General features: G+C 32.2%; 1 protein-coding gene across 1 annotated transcript in view; it reads right to left on the minus strand.

The window, feature by feature from the left end:
- Positions 1-285: 285 nt before the first annotated feature.
- Positions 286-22,043, minus strand: part of LOC129791298 (tribbles homolog 2-like) — a 39,654-nt gene continuing 17,896 nt past the window's right edge. Inside the window, exons 5-6 of the mRNA XM_055829375.1 lie at positions 5,857-6,048; positions 286-1,995 (exon numbers count right to left, since the gene is read on the minus strand). Coding sequence (XP_055685350.1) covers positions 1,731-1,995; positions 5,857-6,048 — 457 coding nt within the window. The 3' untranslated portion in view covers positions 286-1,730. The remainder of the gene's footprint in view (positions 1,996-5,856; positions 6,049-22,043) is intronic.

Consider the following 22,043-nt stretch of genomic DNA (forward strand, 5'->3'; position numbering starts at 1 on the left):
AAATTACGTCGGATATTGTGATTGGGAAAAATTTGGGGGTGTCATAGGAATTGTCTGATGATTTTTCCAAAACTTTTACTGTTATTTTCTGGTTTTGTTAAAAACCTTAAATTTACCTTTTTTGGCATTTTCTTGTTTCTTTTCATACTTCACAAAAATACTTACACAAATACTTGCCCGGAAACTTTTGACGGGTAGTGGTTGTTCCGATTGTTCCTTCGAATAATTTAGAGTCAATACTGAAACGAATAAACTCCTTTCAGCCAAGAAAATCAAAACTCATGATTTTTATCTATTTTATCAACATTTCTTTATTTTTTTTTCTGTTCGATCGGGGAAGAATATTAGGCATAATATTGTTATAAATTACATGACACTGAAATGTTATGACATTTAAAATTACAAACCACTTTTAAATTTACTTCATTTTTTTATTTTTTCTTACATTTAAAAAGTCCATTTTATCTAAAAGTAAATTGTATGTTTTTTCATCATCTTCATTTAAGTTAAAATAAATTTCTATATAAACTCCATTTACATTGAATAAAAATTTCTATACAAGAAAAATTTGTATTTCTCATTTTTTTTTATCTCTGATTATAAAATCAATTTTCTTTTCTTTTTTTTTTCTTTCCTATCTCATTTACCTCATCTTAAAATGAATCCATTCTACGGATTTTTTTTGGGGGATTTATAGATAATAAAATTCATTTTTTTTATTCCATCACATCGCGTCTTTAAAAGTTATTTTAAAATTTCTTTTTTCATTGAAATATTGGGGATAGATTTTTCGGATTTCTTGTGAATAAAATTGTAGGTATAATAGAGATTGTGATTATTTCTCTACATCTTGGGATGGCAATTCTGGGTTTCTAACGCTAAAAAAAAGTTCTCTTAGCATTATTTTTCATTAGAATGTGATAGATAAAAATTGCACATTTTTTGCTTCTTGATTTTTTTCGTGTTTGCTGTTATCTGTATTAATATTTTGAAAATAAAATAATAAAGATCTCAATAAAATTGAGAAATTCTTTGCAAATAAAAAATATTCTTTTCTTCTTTTATTTGCAATTTAAAAAAAAAGTATAATTTGCAAAATTCAGATAAAATTCTAAATTATAAATTTCATTGGAAATTCTCACAATAGAAAGGAGGGGGAGGATGAGCTTTAGAGCTCCCTAAAATTTCATGGCATTTCATTAATTAGCATTTCCATAATTCATCTTTTTTTGTTTTCTAAATTACATAAGAATAATAATATACCGCACATTGTTCTCTCAATAATTTCATTGCGTTATAAATAACATAATATTTTTTAAAAAGAAAAAAAATTAAATTATGGAGAAAAATCACAATTCAGTATAGTTTAAAAATTATTAATTAAAAAAAAAACCTCCCTCACACATCTATCTTGTTTTTTTCTTTTCTTTTCGTCTTCTTTTAAATAAAAAGTAAAAATTATAAAATCGTTCTCATGTTTTCCGTGTGTGTGGCAGAACTAAATAAGATTTAAATTAAAAATTAAAAAAAAAAATGTAACAATTATTAACAAATCGCACGGATTTCTCTGAAAAATCGAGAGATTTTCTCAATATAATATTTTTTGTGTGTTAAAATTTCCTTTTCTGCATTTTTTTGCTTTTTTTCTTTTAATAAAGTGATAAAGCTGTTGGTTTTATCTGCTCAACGTCTTGCGTTCTCTTTCACCAATTTACCAGCTGTGAACCTAACTACTTGTCATCATCCTCATCACCGGATTCATCAATTTCCGGTACACACTGATCCCCAGACGCCCTACTTGCTTCCCTGCTGTCCTCATGGAGCAACCATGGATGATACAGAATATCATCGGACGTTATTCTCTCCTCTGGATCTCGCCGCAAAAGCGCCCGGATCATACACCGTGCCTTGGATGTCAGACATTCCGGCACTTGGAAATGTCCTCGTGATATTTTGGCAAAGAGCGATGCGTGCTCCGAGTCATTAAATGGATAGCTGAAATATCAAAGAAAACAAATCATTAATACGCCATATCAAAAGGTTGGGAGCAAAACTAAGGTGGAGAAGCGAGGAGACAAATAAAGGATAGTGGGAATGACGACATATCCTCTGCATCGATTTGTTTGGGATTTTACAAAGGAAAACATTTGTGAGGAGGCAAAGGGAGGATTTAATGACGAATCAACACTCATGCTATTCCTGGGTAAATCAATATTTTATCACGACTCCCCCCATTCACACACAAGTCTTTATATATTTTTTCATACAAAAAGGGTCGCTTCGCTTTACTTTATGAACGGCTGAGCCTCCTCCATAAGGGAGTAGCTTAATGTAGTGTAGGTATAGGTAGCTAATTTGCTAAGTGGTTTTGTTTCTTCACCATTGCAAGTGTGAGGTATTTTTCAGTGGAAAAAAGAAAGCTTTCTCGGTAGGAAACAACAACAACAAATAATAGAATATTCTATCTATTTTATCTCTTAAAGAACTATAGATTAGCCCAGAACGGAAAACAAAGATTAAAGACATCTTCTTAAAAGGACAAAAAGAAGTGTTAAGCCGGGAAAATTGAGAAGACTTCAGTGCTTCTGAGGTTTGTCTTTTAAAATATTTTAAAGGGTTAAAATAAGAAATTAAAAGGACTTCATTCAAGTTCACAAGGGCCATGACCTCATTCGTAAAAATATTATTTGGGCACGTATAATTCTGTAGAGGATTAACCCTTTGAGGTCTGTCGGGTTCTAAGTTGTACCAACAAATTGAAAAATTAAAAAAAAGGAATCACAGATAAAATGATTTTAAGACTTTTAAATAAATCATGTGGTTTTCTTTCCGCTTCTCTTTTATTTCTTCTCCATTAAAAAAACGCCACATTTTTCCTTTTCATTATCCCAAAATTCCTCTCTCTCTCAAACCAAAATAAACCGAATAATTTGATTATATCCCATGAAGAATATTTAAAAGGAAGAAAGAAAAAAATAATATTAAAGGAAGTCAGCAGCCTCGAAAACATCCTTCCCGCATTTAAATCCTTGCATGACGCATGGACTATGTGAGGTCGACGGAATATCGATCTCCTTTCCATCCGAAGGATGCAGGAGAGACTTGTCTACATATATGAAAAGTTTTGATGAAATCGACATGTTGTTTCCTCTGGCTTTTGCATTGTACCATGAAAATGCCAAAGAAGATAATAATTTATGGTATTATGATTTCTCAGGAAGATCCCGTCATAACTTCCTTTCAGTCCTTTTGCTATGTCTCTTTTTTCTCTCGTTTGCTGCGTTGGCGTTTCCGCAAAAAAAAGCAAAGAGAGTGTGAGAGGATTTCTCAGCAATAAATCATCTCTTTTTTTGTGGGAGAATTTTTGCAAAACTTTTATTAGATTCATGTAAGAAGATAAAAGCGCAATTTACTTTACCAAACAGACAGGTAAATGAATTAAGAATTATTTGAATAAGAATACACGCAGAGAGAATTCGCAGGAGTTCTTTCTCAAGGTGACTTTCTTGGCGAATTTTTTTGTGTGACAAAAATTGCTCAATAGCAAATCAATATTGAATAATTCTAATTTTATCTTTCAAACGATTCAAATTTTTTTTTAGCCTAACAAAGAATTTTTCAACGATGACCTTTTGAGAACCTCTGGCCTTTCCTTTACCCTCTTTACCATGGTCAAATTTTCAGGCAATCAAGTGAATATTTTTTGGGATAGAGTTGTAATCTATTATTGAAAAAAAGGGATGCACCGGGGGTTAAAAATAAATTTCTCCTCTCATTCAGAACAAAGACTCTGCGATGACGAGGGTTTAGGGTTGAATTTTGGTGGTTGGTTGATATAATACACAACAAAAGGAATTTATATTGTAGGTACCCCAATCCATTGAAATTTCGTGTTATGCAGGGCAAAATGATTGCAACTAAAATCGAATTTTGGAATTTTACACCTGCTGCTGCACCTTTATCTCCATGCCTTTGAGGTTCTCTTCTCTCATTCACATTAGCCCCTTATTGCCCTACCAACTTCCCTCCCTTTTTTTGTCCACTTTGTTGTTCTTGTACGCTACACAACATTCTTCTTCCCTCTTATAGGCAAATTACTATCTTTACGTGTGCTGCCCTTAAAATTGATGGGCATTCGCTTGATCGTACTTTTGGACGGCCTTCCCCTCTCTCTCTCTCTTTGTGTTCCTTTCTCATTGCAATACTTTATCTTGAGGATACAAAAAAAAAAACATACAGATGTGCCAATTTTTGCTGTTTTTTTTTTTCGGCAGATACAAAATGCAACCAACATCTTTAATGAGCAAATTTATCAAACAGACGGTTAATACGTTACATGGGGAGCATTTTGCGTTTTCTTTGGCACAAAAAATGCGTAAAATATATTTTGGGGGATATATTTTATGTACATTTGCTCCCCCTTAAAAAATAATTTACCCAATTTGCGGTATTGAAAAGCAATTATTCTTTATTATATTTTCAACTGTCACCTATTTTAAATTATTGCTAATTAATAAAATAAATTTAAGATAAATTCGTTATTATTAAATAAAGCATACGCGTATGAAGCATAAGATGCATTCTAACTATAGTCAAATACCGAGCAAACTATACTAACTCATTTTTATTTATTAGTTTAAAGCATATTTATCATTTATTTCATTGCAGGGTAACTAAAAAACAATGAAACCACCTTTGTATAAGATATGTATATGTATTTTTAAGAAGTTAACCCTTTTGAACCGCATAAAACACAGAAATATTAGGTCTTTTTCATGATAAACTTTATTCTGTAAATGTTCTGAAAGGACATTTCTCAGTTTAAACGTTTTCATTGGCCTTTTCTATCCAAATTTAACGCATTTATTTTTAAAAAAAAATATTAAAATAATTTAGATTCATTAAAATAAAGTCTCAAGTCTTAGGTCAGCTTATGACCAATTTTCGCGAAAGGGTTAACATCGCAGTTTTCTTTTAAATTAAATTTTAGTTATTCCCCAGTGTCATAAGATATTTTCGCCAATTACATTTTTTACACTTTCTCTCAACTTATTTCTTCATTATGTCCATTACATTATACGCGCACCGTGGCGTGAGAGAAGGTAAAAAAGAAGAAGAAAGTTTCGATTAGTTAGAGAAAGAAAAGAAATTGCGTAAAATTAGATTACTTACACGGGGGGAAAAAGAAAATTTAGTGAGACAAACGTTAAAAATTGATCTTCGCTTCCGCTGAATCTCCCTAACAATATTTTATCGCCAGGTGATTGAATAATTTTTGGGATTAAATGATAAATTGTATTGAAGGAGAAGGAAAAAAAAACCGTCACTTTTGCTCCCACAGTTTTAATCACGAAAGAGGAAACCACTTGTTTGCGTCCCTTTTTCCTTCCACACAAACCACCACCCTCTTGTGCCACCTTCTTCGCTTGTTTCCCTTTTGTTAAAATGCTGCTTCATAAGAAAAGAAGGAAAAAAAAGAGCCCAACATAAGAAATGAAGAAATGGATGCAATATGTTGTTGGCTTGGCTCACAAGGAACAAAATAACAAGAGAGGAGACAAAACATCTGCCACTCTTTTTATGTAACAAAAATTTCGTGCATCAATTCGGGAATAGTGCATTGGAGAACAACAAAAAATTGAGGCCTTTGCAGAAGAATAAATTATTCATGAGATATGCAGACGATCTCAAAATGCAGGTACCTCTCTCTACACATGTCAAGGAAGGTTGAAGGAGGAAGGTGAGAGGAAGAGCAACATAAAGGAGAGAAATAATACAATTTTGGGGGAGAAGGAAGGAGAATTGAGGAAAAATTTAAAATTAATGCTTTGTACAATGTTGAGGAAGGAAACTCACCGTCCAACTAGCATTGTGTACAAAATGACACCAAGTGACCACATATCAGCCGCCTTTCCCGAATACGTTGTGTTCGCCTTAAGGATTTCCGGTGATACATAGGCGGGACACCCTCGTTTATCTTGCAGTAGATCCTCAGCCGGGTTATCCAAAACTACGGCATCCTCTAGTGACTCTAATCTTAAGTGTGTTCTGGAAATTGAGACAACAAAATGTATATTAGTTTAAAAAAAATTTGAATGACACAAGAAAAAAATTCTTCAAGGTTTTTAAGTACTTTTAATTCCCTTCTCCTTTTCTTCTCAAAGGCATCTGTTTAACTTTCTTCCCCTTTTGTACACGCATTTTCTTTTATCATCTATACTTCACGGAAGAGTTCACCAAAGGCGTGGGAAAGTACGCAGAGAGAGAGCATAAAATTTAAGCCATTTCAGTTAGTGGAAAATTGCACTAAATAGATCTTTTGAAAAAGACTTCCTTGAATTTATTTTATGGTCTGTGAATCTTCTTCAAGAAAGTACCCAAAGGAAATCGGTATAAGTTGGCAATTTTAAGACAATTCTTTGTGCAAATTCTCAAAGTTAATTCTTCGATTGTTCTTCAATGAATTTCCATATAAAAAACATTTTTGTGAATAACCCTGTGCATAAGTTTTCCCCTCATTTATGAATTAGTCGCAATTTAGTTGTCTACCTTGCGGTTTCATTTAGCAAATATTATTTTTCACCATATCCAGTAATGTCTGCCTCTGTTTTTCGCAAAGACGTAGTTTAGATGTGGTAAGAATATTCTCTCATCCTATATCACACCATATTTTGAATCATCGCCAAAATCATGCGAGACTTACGCAATTTGCATAAATGGTGAAAAATCATTTTTTTCTACGCGAGGGGAGATGATTTCAATTGTGTGAGAAATTAATTCACCAACATACCTACTAAATGTTGACAGAGATTCCAGAGTAAATAGTGAATTGGTAGATACGAGGAGGAATATTTTATTGTGCAAAAAAAATTGAGTAATAGTGTAGTTAATCAGCGCAATTTTATCTCATTTTACCACCGCTCACCTCGGCACAAGAGAGACGGCGCGTTGTGCCTCTTTTTGGTATTGAGAAGTTGACAAGGCGCAAATCGTTTTGTGTCTCACTGTGATGTTTTGTAATAAATTTTATTGACAAAATGCAAACACACACAGACGGGGGAGAGAGAAGGAATGGGAGAGACATTATTCGCCTCGGGGACATTAACATTTATTAAAATATGCTACATACAATATTTAGTAATGTCTATTATGTGGAGTAGTTGTCTTTTTTTTCTTTTAATTTCAATGCAAAATCCCCACAACATTTGCACCATGGGCGTTGTCGGATCAAATTCTTATTTTTTTTTTATTTCAATTACAATGTATGGACGCGCAGAAGTGGAGGAGAATTTGTCAAAAGAATTGTCACCAAGTAGACTAGGAGACCTAGGTGGGTGGCTATATAGCTTTGCTCGGATAATCTCTTTGTGTGACAGGAAAAATCGCCACTTGTCAGTTAAATTGACTTATTTAAAAATGTGGGAGTAATATATCCGCTTATTTACCTCCCCCTGTTTAATACTTTGTTTTTTATTTTTTTATGAATGATAATAAATGTCAGATTATAATTTCCTACAGTGAAATATTCTTTTGTTTAGTCTTTTCATTAATTCTGGCAATACTAAAACTCCACCTACTTTGACATTAGGTTCTGTCAATTTTTTTGACATTTCTTAGTACCTGTCATATTTCATGACATCTGTCATACTTAAACTATTTTAAAACTCAACGATTTCAACCGTTTCATCTCAAAAATTTGCACTTTTTGAAATTTTCTTTCGCTAATTTTCTTCACAAAGACATAATTTCTTTTTGCAACAATCACCTTTTGAATTTAAGGTTTTTAACAGTAGAAGATATTGCAATTTCATACTATGTGGAATTTTTATTTGCATATTCTACACCATACTATCCGTAATATGTCTCACTTCATCTCTCTTGGCAAATACTGAAAATTAATTTAAATAACTGCTCCAAAATGTGTGCGCAACCTCCTCATTTATGCTCTCTTATGCATGTGTAATACATTTTTTTCTTGTATTTTTTTTTGCCGGACCCCGAAAGAACATGAAAGAGACAGAAAGATGGTTGTGCAAATTTTCGATGACGGAATAATTGTGTATATAGTGCGGCTCAACATTTCAAATATACTACAGACAAAATTGTTGCCTCTGACGCTGTTTGTCGGTGCGGCGCGGCAGCAACACACCACCTATATGAATGTCGATATAACGCAACTTATTGTCGGGTGCGGGGAGCTGTTTTAGGTGCACAGAATTAAACTCATGCCACACACTCCCCACTGGCCCATGATAAATTGCACATAGTGAGATAGTTGAGCAGAATATGACCGAAAATGTCAATAATGATCACCTAAGACTTGGACTACGGGGCTTACACAGACTATATGAGCAACATGTTGATTTGCCATAGTGATTGGGTGGGAAAATTAGGCGGGGGGTGTTTTAGTGCCATAACTTTGAGCACTCTATATCCAATCCAGACAATATGTGAAAAATTGAAATACAGGAAGGTTTCAATTATAAAGCTTAAGTTTACAATGAGTAATTAGATTCTTAACTGCTTACTGTTTAAGCTTCCTGTATTGACTGAATCACTCGGAGGTGTTTTCGTATTGCGCCACTTCTTTTAGCACAACCAACCAACCAACAACCAACCAAGTGAAGTTCATGAGAATATAGATGTGGTGTGTTTGAAAGAAGGCCATTTTTGTATAATTTAATTAATATAATTTTTATGCATGAATGACAAAGTTCTTTCATCTTATTCTTTAATTCTTTCAATTAGGAATTAGGGGTAAAAATTCACGGATAATGAATTTTCTCATTGTCAGTCAGATTGAAAAAGAATTTTATACAAAAAACTTTGAAAAATAATCTTTTGCCAAGAACTTTCTTTGAATAATCGCATTGAATTTAAACCTTGCAATTTTTGCGATTAACCCTGCAGAATATGCGTCTTTTGCTTCTTATGCTGCAGCAGTTTTTTCCATATAAGTCGTGACTTTCTAGAACACACATACCCACCACCACTAATTGTCTGCACGATACTGCACACTGCACATATATTATAGATTAGGATAAATTTAAGTTTATTCTTAACCATTTGCAAGTCTCTCTCATTTACCATCCATTCATGCTAAAAGAATGATGTAAGATGAAAAATATTATTTAGTATTGTGGGCCTTAATGACACGAAATGTAGAACGTATGCCTTGTTAAGGTAAATATCGAAGGTAGATCAATTTGTGATTTCTCATTTTATAAAACTTTTTAAAAAAAAAGTCCTATTCATTATCGAAAATTATCGAAGTTTGCCCTCCTTTTGCACCAGTCTCTCTCTCTCCTCCGCATAAACATCGAGTTGCAATATTAAATGAACAACACAGAGTACAATAGAGAGAAGGCAATTATTGGGTAATTTGGTCAAATATTGAAGAGGTAAAAAGCCACATACTTTAGAGAGAGAAAATCTGCAAACAATTGAATTGCCTTACACCACTTTAAATCATCAAATTTTTAATGGGATACAATACATATAGCTTGGATTACACTAAAACTATCAAATACAGGGTGATGCATTTACTTTTGAACCTATTAATCTTGCTTAATTTGAATTGGTTAGTTATACAATTTATTTACTACGATATATCTTTACTTGGCAATAGCAAATGTATTGACAAATTAGGTAGTTAATAAGAAGTCTTCGGGTAGAGAAAAATCTACAATTTTTTAGTTTAAAAAATTCATTCTAAGCCTAAAATGCCTCTGCCTGCCTAGCTTGAAAAGTCTGGGCCTAACTCAAAAAACTTAGGCCTAGTCTGAAGAACTTCAGCCTAGCTTAAAAAACTTCAGGTTAGCTTAAAGAACTTAGGTTTCGCTTAAAAAATAAACTTAATCCAAACTTATAAGAGAATTTTACTCTTAATCTTAAATGTTTTAATTAAAAGAAAGCATTAAAAAACATTTCTTTCAAAAATTATTGCAAAACTAATGCAACACACTCTGTAATATATTTTCTTCATGCTTTATACATTTTTGGGGGATTTGACCGAAGAAAAAAAGAAGAAAGAGGAATGATTTTCTTATAAAAAAATATAAAAAAAAGTGAGTGGAACTTTCTTTCCACGTTATTGTCAATTTTAAACGAAATTCCTGTATTACGACACATTTCTTTTCATATTATAAATCTTTAGACTAGAGTGAAGTCGATGTATTAAATATAAAATATATACCTCAAAAGTATGCGAGAGAGAGAAAGAGAGAAGAGGAAAAAGGGCAATGATCTCTATGGAGCTTGCTGAATCTCAGTGTCTGCCCATACAATCTGACACACTGTCTAAGCTCCTCCATGTTGACTTTCTTTCTTCCGCGAGATCACATACCTTACATATATATATTGAGACAGAGAGAGCATGCCCAAAGTCAAGTAGTCCGCCAACACAGCATACTCTTCGAGAGCTCTATTCAACATGCAATCTTTAATGTTTTTTTTGCAACATAAAATACAGTCTCAATTCATCTCTCAGTGCGCGCTTTCCTTTACATCTCTCCCGATGATGTTAGAAAAAGAGGTGATACGCGTAAATTGGAAATTCCTGCACCTATCTAACATATACCAAATCTACCTTTTCTCCAACTTACGTAAAATATACCTACAAAACTTATATATGAGGTTTGCCATTTCACAGAGTACAGCCGCGCGCTTACAGAGCTCGCAACTATATAAAATGCAAGTCAAACTGCGCCTCTGGGTCTTTGAACCTTTCACACACATTTCACCCATTTGCGATAGGAGAAATGTTTTGCACAAATATATATATAGTGTGGGATATATATATATTTTAATTGGTTCAACTAATTCTGATTGCGCAGTCACACATCCAACAGCTCTCTCTCTGCATGGTGTGTGAAATACAAGGAAGAAGAAAACAACACACTTTATCTCCACTCCCCAAATGACTTGCTAAATAACTAACATTTTATTTTTAAATGATATGCCTCCGGGAAGAGAGCTCTGATGTATATTTATATAATAATATATAGATTCTTTATAACTAAATAATGTGAATTATTTTTGAATGAAGTTTTTCTAAACACTTTTTGAATTTTCTTTGTAAATTTATAGTCTAACTTGAGTTAAGATGATTTCACGTGGATATATGCAATGGAGCATATGCTTCATGGATTAAAAAAAAATCTTTAGCATCCCTGACTAACAATAAGTATTAAAATCATCTTAATCTCAATCACTAACCCTTTTGAGACAAAACAGGCGAAAACATCCCACACCATACGGTCGGTATTTGTACAAATTAATAATCCATATGCGCAAATGCATCACATACATATAGGTTTAGTTTTCTTCTTTTATAACCATCCCATTTAGCTTATGAAATAAATGGGTACAAAATACTATTATTAACTGGCTCCAGTTTGTAATTGAAAAAGCTTTTACGAAAGACAACCCGCCTGATCACGCTGATTGAAATATCTTGACAGTGTGCCTCACGTTTTTGCATTATTTATCAATTTATTTACGTGATGTCTGATTTGGAAATTTCTTTTTCTCACACCTTACTGTGCTTGGGGTGATTGTACAACGTTGTGTGTATATAACTTTAAAAGAAAGTGTCATGGTGCAAGCAATTTTTATTCGCTTTCTTCCCCTCTTTATTTTTTTCTTTATATTGTTGTGCTTTTTTGGCATTTATGCTAAAAATTTCTTTTCAAATATAGATGAGTGACCTCCTGGTTGGTATTGTGTTCATGGTCTATATGGTTCACTTCCGCTTTTAGTGTGTGACTTTGGGTGTTCGTCAGGAAGAGAATAAAACATCATACATACACTACGATTGTATGAAAATGTTTTTTTTATGAATGACGAAATAATCGTAAGTTTTATGCTCATACTGCTGAAGTTGTTATTGAAAAAAAAAATCTTTCTACATCTTATGCCACACCGAAGACTAAACATTGCAATTGCTAATTTAGCTCTTTAACAACTATTGCGTTGACATTAGATTTTTTTCGCTCTCTCTCTCTTTCTTTGTATTCAATCCTATATAGAAGAGATATTCTTTAAAGAAAAAAAAAAACTCGAAATGTTTTTCATATTGAGAAAGAGATCGAATTTCAATAAAGCAATGAAAAAAATGTTTATAAGGAGATATTTCTTACCAAATTGCCGCCTCTGTACTATTCAATTTTCAATTTAATATTCTGCATAACCATATTTGTTGGCATTTAAAATTGTTTCCACATCACTTATTAAATTATGGTGTACATACCTACATTTTATATGGTGCTATATGTAGATTTATCGCAATATAATCTTGAAATTATACCTCAAATTATGCGCCTCTCACACTCTGTTTGTCTATTTAATTCTTTGTTAATTTGTCCTCAAAAAATCCTTAAAAAAATCAATCAAATGGAAGAGAGTAAATTTTGGATTTATTTTTAAGGCATTTCCCTACATAGTAATAGGGTATGCTCACATATAAAATGTAAGAGTATTTAAGAAATAAAAAGAAGCGTCATTTAGGGAAATAAAATTATTAATTAATTATTTAAACAATTAAAAATCAAATAGGTCGTCATAAGTACTTGGCTTACGCTTACTCTTACCACATCTACGTTCACTTACGCCTTAAATGTAAGTTTTCAGTTAATTTTTTCATTAAGTTCTTATGAATTTCTAACTCAAATTTAATTTTAATTCAATACAAATCAACGAATTTTTATAAAGATCAAAAAATGTTATTTCCACCGTTTCCACCCAAAAACGAATGAAACATTGGAGATTAATTGATTTCCCATTAATTTATTGTTAGTACACAGAGGCAGGTAAGTGATAGTATCATTTGTAATTCAGTAAATAGACTCCATTACTTACTACCTTTTGCCTAATGCAACATTTTTGGTTTACATGCCATTCATCAAAGATTTACTTTTATGGAATTTTGTGTCTCTCTTTTCGCGTAAAATATTGATTGTAATGACAAGTTGCAAAATATGCGTTTAATTGCAGGAGAGGGTTTGTTTTTTGAGAGCGCCAAAGACTCTTTCAAAATGCACATAGGTAGGTAAGGAAAGGAAAAGTGCATAAATGTGGAGATTTTTTTGTGAAATAAACTGCATAAATAGAAGGAGGTTTCTCATACATATATGTATTGAAATATGATATTTTCACATTCTCAAAATATGCCGCTCAATTGCTTTTATGCTCTAAGGTTTGAAATATTATCCATATGGGTATACACACAATATGTGACGGCATTATAGAATAAAATATGTGTGTACACACAGAGTGTTTTAGGGTTACGCGGTGCGCTTGAAATAAATATATAAAATCACCGTGTTGCGACTATTTAATTTGGTCGAACTGTCAATTTATTTCTTCTACTTTTATTAAAAGTCTTGTGTGTTGTGTATGTTGCTTTATACCACGAAAACCTTGCGTAAGGAAACAACTTATTGCGTTATCATGTACGTACGTACTACAATTTTCTGGGTGCGCAAAGTGAGAGATTTTAAAGGGAAAGAATTCTCATATCAACGTTGGTATCTCAAGATAGGAAAAATCCACGAAAGATCACTAAATTTCCTTATGCAATCCTACGTGGAGGTGTTCTTTTTTTTTGAGCTTTTGGTACCTGAATAAGGAAGAATAAAAAAAAAAGATCTTAACCCATTGCCGCATACAAAATATCTGTCTCCCTCAGATGCTGACATGAAAATATTTATGATTATCTCACCGCGTGGTACAGAGACATCGAAGGTGGATGCCAAAAGAAACTTAAAAAAAAATTGAGAGAAAAATCTCTTAAAGTACCATTGAGGAGGAAAAAAAAGAAGAAATATGGGGGAATTATTGAGTTTGAGGCGCGCAATGCTGGTGAAGCTTTAATATACGACAGAAAATGTGAATTGCAACAATATATTAAATGTCTATACGCAAAACTTTCTTGACTAAAATGGAATGTCACAACGCTCTTAAAATGTATATTCTGCATTTAATAAAATATATATATTATACACATACATATATGCAAGCAAAATTGCACAAGATATAAGAGACCAAAGTGAAGGTGGATGATGAAATTCGGTGGTTGTTGAGAGTGACTTGATCGATTCAATTGCACATACAAATAATTATAACAAGAATTGGAGGTGATCAACTTTACGATCATTGATCGCGCACTGTGTGGAATAAAATTAAAAACTCTTTACCATATTGATCAATGATCTCTCGCCAGTGAGATAAATCAAAGCCGCAATGAAGAAGAATTTTTCTTTTTATTTTCCTTCTCAAATTTATCCTTTTTGCATTTTTTTTGGAATTATTTTTTTTTTCAAAAAATTTAAAATTCATCGACAGAAAAATCTCTCACTTTCTACTTGCACAATATCATGCTTTTTTAATGAAAGAAAAAAAAATCGTGGAGAAAATGTACAAGACACGGTATACCTTATGCAATTCGATAAAATAGAAATTTCTCCGATCATCCGAGTCAATGGTATTGTGAGAGAAATTTCAGTCTCTAACTTTTTTTTTATTACTTGAATAATTTTGCATTGTGAAAGATTTTATTTTTCAATATGTTTTCCGGATTTTGTATATATTGTGTCCACATTTCTTCGATTAGTTAATATATCAATGAGTGCAAAAATTATTTGGATTTAAACTCATTATATATGTATATATGTTTACCACACATTCCTTAAATACTAAAGAAATAAAAGTATGTAGGTTCGCACCGTTTGAGTTCTATTTCATTGACTGGGGCCGAAAGAAGCGGAGAATTGCGAATGCTATTTATTGATGAATGTGTGTTTCAGGGGGTATTTTGGGCTTTTGAAAATTGCGCAGTAGTATCAACACTTTATTATGTGTATCAACACATTTTTTTTTGAGAAAGACGTTATGTGTTTATTTTTCAATTGTATGTGATTTTGGCGGCTCCATACAGCTAGAATACTACTCAATTGCGGAGTGACCAGAAGGAGGGTAATCGAATTGATTGAGAAAATTTAATTTATTATTTTATTTTCACAATTGAGGGTGTTTTGTAAGTGGATTCATTGAATTGTTTTTTCAGTATAAAATTGTTTTCTTTTCTGACCTTTTGAATACTTTTATTAAGATTGAGTTTAAAAGAAAAATTAAAATTAAAATTAATATCCATGATATGCAACAAAGTGTATTAAATTATAAAAGCACCAAAATACCAATTTGTATCGTACAGAAACTTAATATTGATGAAAGAATCAAGATTACAGCTCTACAACTAATCTCAAATAGTTAACTATTTATTACAGAGATAATTTCCCTTCAAAAAGCTCCCATTATTTCACTCTCTGACGATTAATTTCCTCACACAATATTACCAAAGTTGAGACATTAAAGTATCCTGATTCAGAGAAAAAACAGCAATAAGAATTTCCTCACTTGATATTTCATTCATTTTGCAAAAAAAAAGAAAACAAATCCTTTCGTAAGATTTGTATTTCGGAAACTTCTCTAATTTCTATTGTGTAAATTGTGTGCCAGAAAGAAGAAGCAATTTAGACATTTGGAAGGTGATTATATGTACATGTATCTTGAAGAAAATATTGACGGAAATATTGAAAAAGTGCCAAGAAATTGTTCAAAACTTGAGAAATATCTCAACATCTCTCTCTCTCTCCCGCCAATAAACACTCAAATTAAATTCATCGACATTCTGCACAGCATAAATTTATTGAATTTCAATGATTCGAGGAGAGAATTGAAATTAAAAGTTTAATCTCTCGACAATGAGGAAGTCTTCATTTATTCCCTTTCGCAATTTCTTATGTCAATAGAATGTCAAATTTACTTCAATATCTATATTCCACTCAATGAGTGTTACATGAAATCATATGGCAAACTTAAGAAGAAAAAAACAAAGTAAAAAAGAGCTATGGTTTGGATTAGATAATCCTTTTCGCTGTGACTCGCGCGATATGATGAAAATATCCAGCAAAGCACATTTCTCCATTGCACTTTCCCTTTTTTATATATACATACATTGAGTGCTTTTTTTCATTTGGCTGTCTATACCTATTATATATATTAGAAAGTATACATTTCGATGAATTGCATCGTGGTAAAATTTCTAAATCAACCTTATATGCATTATAATTTATCATTTCATTTTCTTTGCAACAAAAAAAGAGCCATATAAGTTTGCAATCATCTCATAATAACCAGGAAATTTTGTTGCTTTTGTGCAAAAATCAAACACATGATTGCACTTCATAATATCATTTCCTTGTTAAATGAAAATTTCTTGCATTTTTTTTCTCTTCGCAAATTTCATCTTGAGAAATCAATAAATATATTTCACACAGAAGTTATATCGCGCCTGCATTATTGCATTGAATGATATAATTCTTTTTCTTTTACTCTCTGTCCAATGCCAATTTAACCCGTGTACTACACTTAAATGCATCGATATAACGGATAAAATAGAAATAGTCTGCATTATGGCAGATGGTTTGTGAGAAGAAGAAGTTTTTCAAGAAAGAAATGCAATATCTTTTAAAAATCCTCTCGTTCTTTGTTGCATTTCATCGGGCGGATGGTCTGGTCCTTTTTCTCCCAAAAATATTCGACGAGAAAAAAAATATTAAAACCCACCCAATTGTATATTTTTTTCAAACCATCTTTCTATACTTGATTCAAGCTCCTCTCCTATCAACGCCATTGTCAACCCTCGCATATGGATCGACATGTGTTCACCCTCAGCCATGCATCTGTGCATCCCACAAACATTTTATTTAAACACACACACACCATTTTTCTACCTGAACCACATTTTATCCTGCCAAAAACCTTTAGTCCTTCTTCAGCTGAAAATACAAACTCTCACTAAAATATATTTCTCGTTCACCACACAAAAAAATCCCCACACAGCATCCCTTTTCCACTCACCCAGTTAAATGATTTTATTATCACGATGAAAAAATCTTTCCCAAAAATTCCAAATAAAATAGGATCTTTGTGCAAAAGGAGCATTTAAACGAATTTTTCAGGGATATATCGTTACTACTACAAAATTAAATTTATATTTTCTCTCTGATGTATGTCTATGAATTTGGTTGAACATTAAAGCATCAAAACATTGAAAAAAAAAGACCTCGACACAAGGACATAAAACATCTGCTAACTGTCGCCTTTTTTTTCCTCCTTCTCCTCCTCCACCTCCTTTAAGATGATTTTACGATCTTTTCTACAACATACCTCACTCACAGAAAGTTTTACTACAAAACAACAACACCCATGGCTAAAATCCCTGGAACATCTCATTTTGACGCAGAGTTTTGTTAAAATTTTTACCAAGAAGTCGTTTATGCCTTGAAATTTGCAATAAAATGACTACAGTGGTGTTTCGACTAACGAACATATTTTAGTTTTAATTAAAAAGATGATTTTATCAATGATAATTTGTATCGTTATAGAGAAAACCGCGTAAAGGAATTATTTAAAATGAAGATAAAAAAAAAATTATTCTGAAGCAATTTATAAAAAAAAAATCTCTTCCATCAAACCGATCGGAATTTAGAGACTTTTCTAAAAGGAAAATCAAAAAAAAATCATGCTTTTATGAAACGAATAAATCACAATTTGATAAGAATGTTATTTCTTTCCCATCCACTTTTTTTTGCCCTTCTCTATTTCCCCCTTTGAAAGTTCACACAAGAAAGACTATCCTTCGTCTTATCGCTGTGAGACACCACTCAACCTCCCCCATTTATTTGTCTTAACAATTCAGTGATGTTTGTGGTGTGTGGGAAAAAAAGAGTAAAAGGTCAACGATAAATTTGCGATAAGATGACACTTTTATATCCAATTTGAGAAGACTTTGTTCCCATTTGCACTCTCTCTCTTCCTCTCTTCATTATTCAATTAACACCAATGGTGCGACTTATTCAATTTATTAATTTAATTTAAGTTCAACGATTCGATGAGGGGTTTTTTTGCACCATTTAAGTGAATATCGAATTAAATGTAAATTCAATTGAAGAGTTTCTAATTTTTCTTTTGCCATACAGAAAAAAATGCACAATATGTGCAAAAAAGAAACTCCCACCGATTGAAATAACTTTGTGTAGAATATATCGCGTTTTTTTTTTATTGAAAAATGATAAATTTTTAAATTTAGAATTCACGATAATGTATATTGTGGAGTATTTGTGAGTGAAATGGAGCAAATCGGCAAAATTTTTCAGACCGCAAATATGTGTTAAGGACACCACAAGTGCAAAATCTAAGGCCCCCTCCCGTATAGCACACGCATAAATGGAATTACTTAATTTGTATATAATTGTGCATTTACATAATCTTGGTCAAGGGTAATTATATTTTTATTTTAGAGCTGTTTTTTTTTCTCTTCTCCGGGTGGTACCTCATTGTGTTCTTGGAGGCTCACAGAATATTGTACATAATGTAGAGAAAAAATCTGCAGAGGAGAATCACTGAGATGCATCCAAGTAAGAAGAGAATTCATAAACCATTGAAAATTTAAGAGGTGCGTGCAAACTTGCTAATAACATTTAATTATTTCTTTCAAAAAAAAAAAAAAGTTAACTTTTATGAGAGAAGACTGTTTAGAAAACCTCATTACTTTAGTGTGTGCTAATAAAAAAATCTCAGTTAGATCTTTTCTTTTCTTCTCATTATAAAACTTCTTTTTTTTTTAGCTCAGTGTGTTCAGTGAATTATGCTGCTTAAGGAATACAGGGTGGGTGTGTGTGTACAGTAGAAAACCAATTTTTGTTGGCTAATTAAGAATTTAAACCCTGATTTAAACCTCATTTCACTTGTAATTGAAATAACCGTTTAACAGCGACGTTTCGATTCATTTTTTTTAAAAATAATTCTTCATTTTAGAACCTTTTTCTTCAAAAAATGAGATTTTTCTCACTAAAATAATCAACTTATTGAATAACTCTAAATAAATGCAATAATCTTCATAAGATAGCTTTAAGAAAGCCCCTCCATTCAGTCACTTTCTGTACACACTGTATATTGTCGTGAAACAATACTTTTGTATGTCTTTTTAAAGCTCTTTTGGCGGGCAACAAAGTAGAAAAATTGCGAATCATACTGTCTGGCAGGCAATATAGAGTGGCAAGAGAGCATTACACACCAGCCATGGGGTATTGCATAGCTCTCAATTTTTGAGAACATGGCCACGAGGTAAATGTCAAAACCAACATTCATTAATACAAATACACTCCATCATTCTGCAATAATTTCGCTCAGTTATTTGTCTCGCTAGCAAAAAAATACAAAGAGAGGGTCTCTCTGCTTATTTTTTTCTCTCTATACCTGTAAAATATATATATACACCTATATATTTAAATTGTAGGTGTATAAAGGCATTCAATCACAACAATATAAATTTGTGAACGATGAAATTCAACATGAACAATATCGAGCAATATGGGAGCTTGTTTTTTTCTTTTAAACATGCAACTAATGCTAATTAAATTCTTTTCTCTCACTCACACCGCGGGGCTACTCATCTCATGGTATACCTACTGTATTCCTTGACTTGTGCAATTTATAAAGCATATAGGTATTGCATTTACCAAACAATGACATTGGCATTTGTGAACCAAGAAATTGCCCTTTGTCACGCTAGTAAATCCGTTTTCAAGCCAATCATTCGGATTGTCAACTTTGAAAGAAGAAAAAAAAATCCACCAATTGAACTTTAAAAATTTTCTCGCTACCTCAACTAACTCCTTTATGCTATGTATCTATATATAGTTAAATTGCATAGCACCCTTGCAATGCAAAACATTAACAACAACCCATCTATTTGGCATTCAAGAGCAAAACAATCAACTGGAAATACCTTTTTTAATGCACAAAACAGTGAGGAGAAAAAAAACGTGTCAGAAGGTGAAAAAGGTGAGAAAAAAGTGAAAAAAAAAATATCGCGGTGTGCACAAAACGATCAAAAATATCGATTTGATTGAGAAAGTGGATTGAGTGACCGTGAAGTAAGACCTCCAAATGCGAGATATACAAGAATTTGGCAAAATGAATCATTTGGCTATTACAAGAGGTCTTTTTTTTTCTTACCTCAAATGTGTCATTAAATATGTACACAGAGGTTGCACATAGCAAAAAAAAACATTTAAATTGATTTTTAAGAAGACACAGCATCCAAACTTATTTTTCTTTCTCACACATCTCTCGCACACAGACAAAAAATATTTAGACTATTTACAATCTAAACCTGGCTCTACGTGCGCTATTTCTTCTACCTATTGTCACTATATATATCACGACGACTCGTTAGCCATCACTGTCGACGATATATTTATGAAAAAAAAGAAGTCTGATACAATCGCTGGAACAAGCATGACTTAAATTATCCCATTTGAAAATAAACAAGTTTTGTTTAGTGTGGTATAGTACCCTTCTTTAGTCATTTTACCTTGTGACCTGCAATTCTAATTTCAATGTAACACATGTACTTGTTCTAGATTTTCAGTTTTTTTTTTTTCGTACATAGCTCTAAAATTATTGTTCACAATTTCAACTTTCATCCTGCAATGTTATTCGTGGAATTTTCTCTTTACAATCTTGCTCATACATTGCGGATTCTCATCCACAAGTCACGAGATGAAAGTCAAATTTAATATAATCAATGATGTGAGAGGTTTCACTTTGATAAATAATCTCCCACAAATTCACATTACACTGCAAAAAAAAGATTTATATACCATTTTATATATATTGTGAGTATGTCTTAAAATAGATATTTCAATACATCGCATACTCCACGATTTCAAATGGTACACGCATGAAAAATTATATTCATTGTTCGGATGTTAAAAGAGACTGAAATTCCAGTAGCGAATCATGTTGGAGTTGTAATAGGTTTTTAGATAAGAAGGTGAGAAAACATTTTGCAAGGTGTTTCATGTTGGAATTACCGTAAACATGTTATTATTTAGATACTATTTTGTACATAATTTTTTTCATTGAATTTATGAGAATGTTTAGAAGAAGAAAAATGGCTCTCTGAGAGAGATTAATTTAATATTGTAACGCCATCTAGTGCGAGAATTATTTCTTTGATTTAGGCATTTGTTGGTGTTGTTGGTTGTTGATAGGAGACTATAAAAACCCTCTCTATGGAGAATGAATTAAATCCACGAGGACTGGACAATCCACCCACCACTACCTTTGTGAATTTGCAATCAAACATTTTATTGAGTCCAAAAAGGCAATGATTTAACGAATAAATTGCAAATATTGCATTGTATATTGAGTAAAATCATTTAAAAATCGCATAAATTCAAAAATATTACACCTTTATTATCTCTCCCCTCATAAACCCGTACAATTTTAATTAACCTTAATCACTGCAAATATTGCATATTTTACTTTATAAATAAAATTCAAAATATACATACATTCATGTACCTTGCTTCTATAATATTCTCTCTACACAAACCTTAATCACACCTTTCAGCGCTATATTCGGAATAAATTGTAAATTATTCCATTCTTAATGCACCATACATAGCCATAACGTCTCTCTGGGTATTTTGCAATTAATCACCATGCATGATTGTGTGTGGATACATCGCATTTTGTGTTTAGAGCTCTTTAAATTGAGATTTACCCAGAAGATTGTCTCTCTCTCAACTATACCGCGAAATTTATTTGTACCTTCAGTGTTTTCTTAATTGTTTCAACAAAATTCACCTAAAAGGTAAATAATAAATTAAAGAGTCACACACCATCGCGATGACCTCAGTGGAGGATCAACTAAAATACAACGCAGTGACGTCCTTCGTGTGATGTCACTCGTGTATTTTTTTTTCTCCTCGCCACGAGTTGAAATTTCGACACTTTTCATCTCTTTTTTTTTACCCATTAAAAACAATTTTTTTTTACTAAATAGTTAATATTATTCATTTACAAAAATTTAATCTTGATTTTGGAATTTGTTACAAATGATTCTCTTTTGTGCGTGTGGTCTTTGACACAGTAAGAGGTCAGTTAAGATGGCACATCGCATACATTAA

Source organism: Lutzomyia longipalpis, chromosome 2 (genome assembly GCF_024334085.1).
Source record: "Lutzomyia longipalpis isolate SR_M1_2022 chromosome 2, ASM2433408v1".
In the NCBI taxonomy this organism is placed as follows: domain Eukaryota; kingdom Metazoa; phylum Arthropoda; class Insecta; order Diptera; family Psychodidae; genus Lutzomyia; species Lutzomyia longipalpis.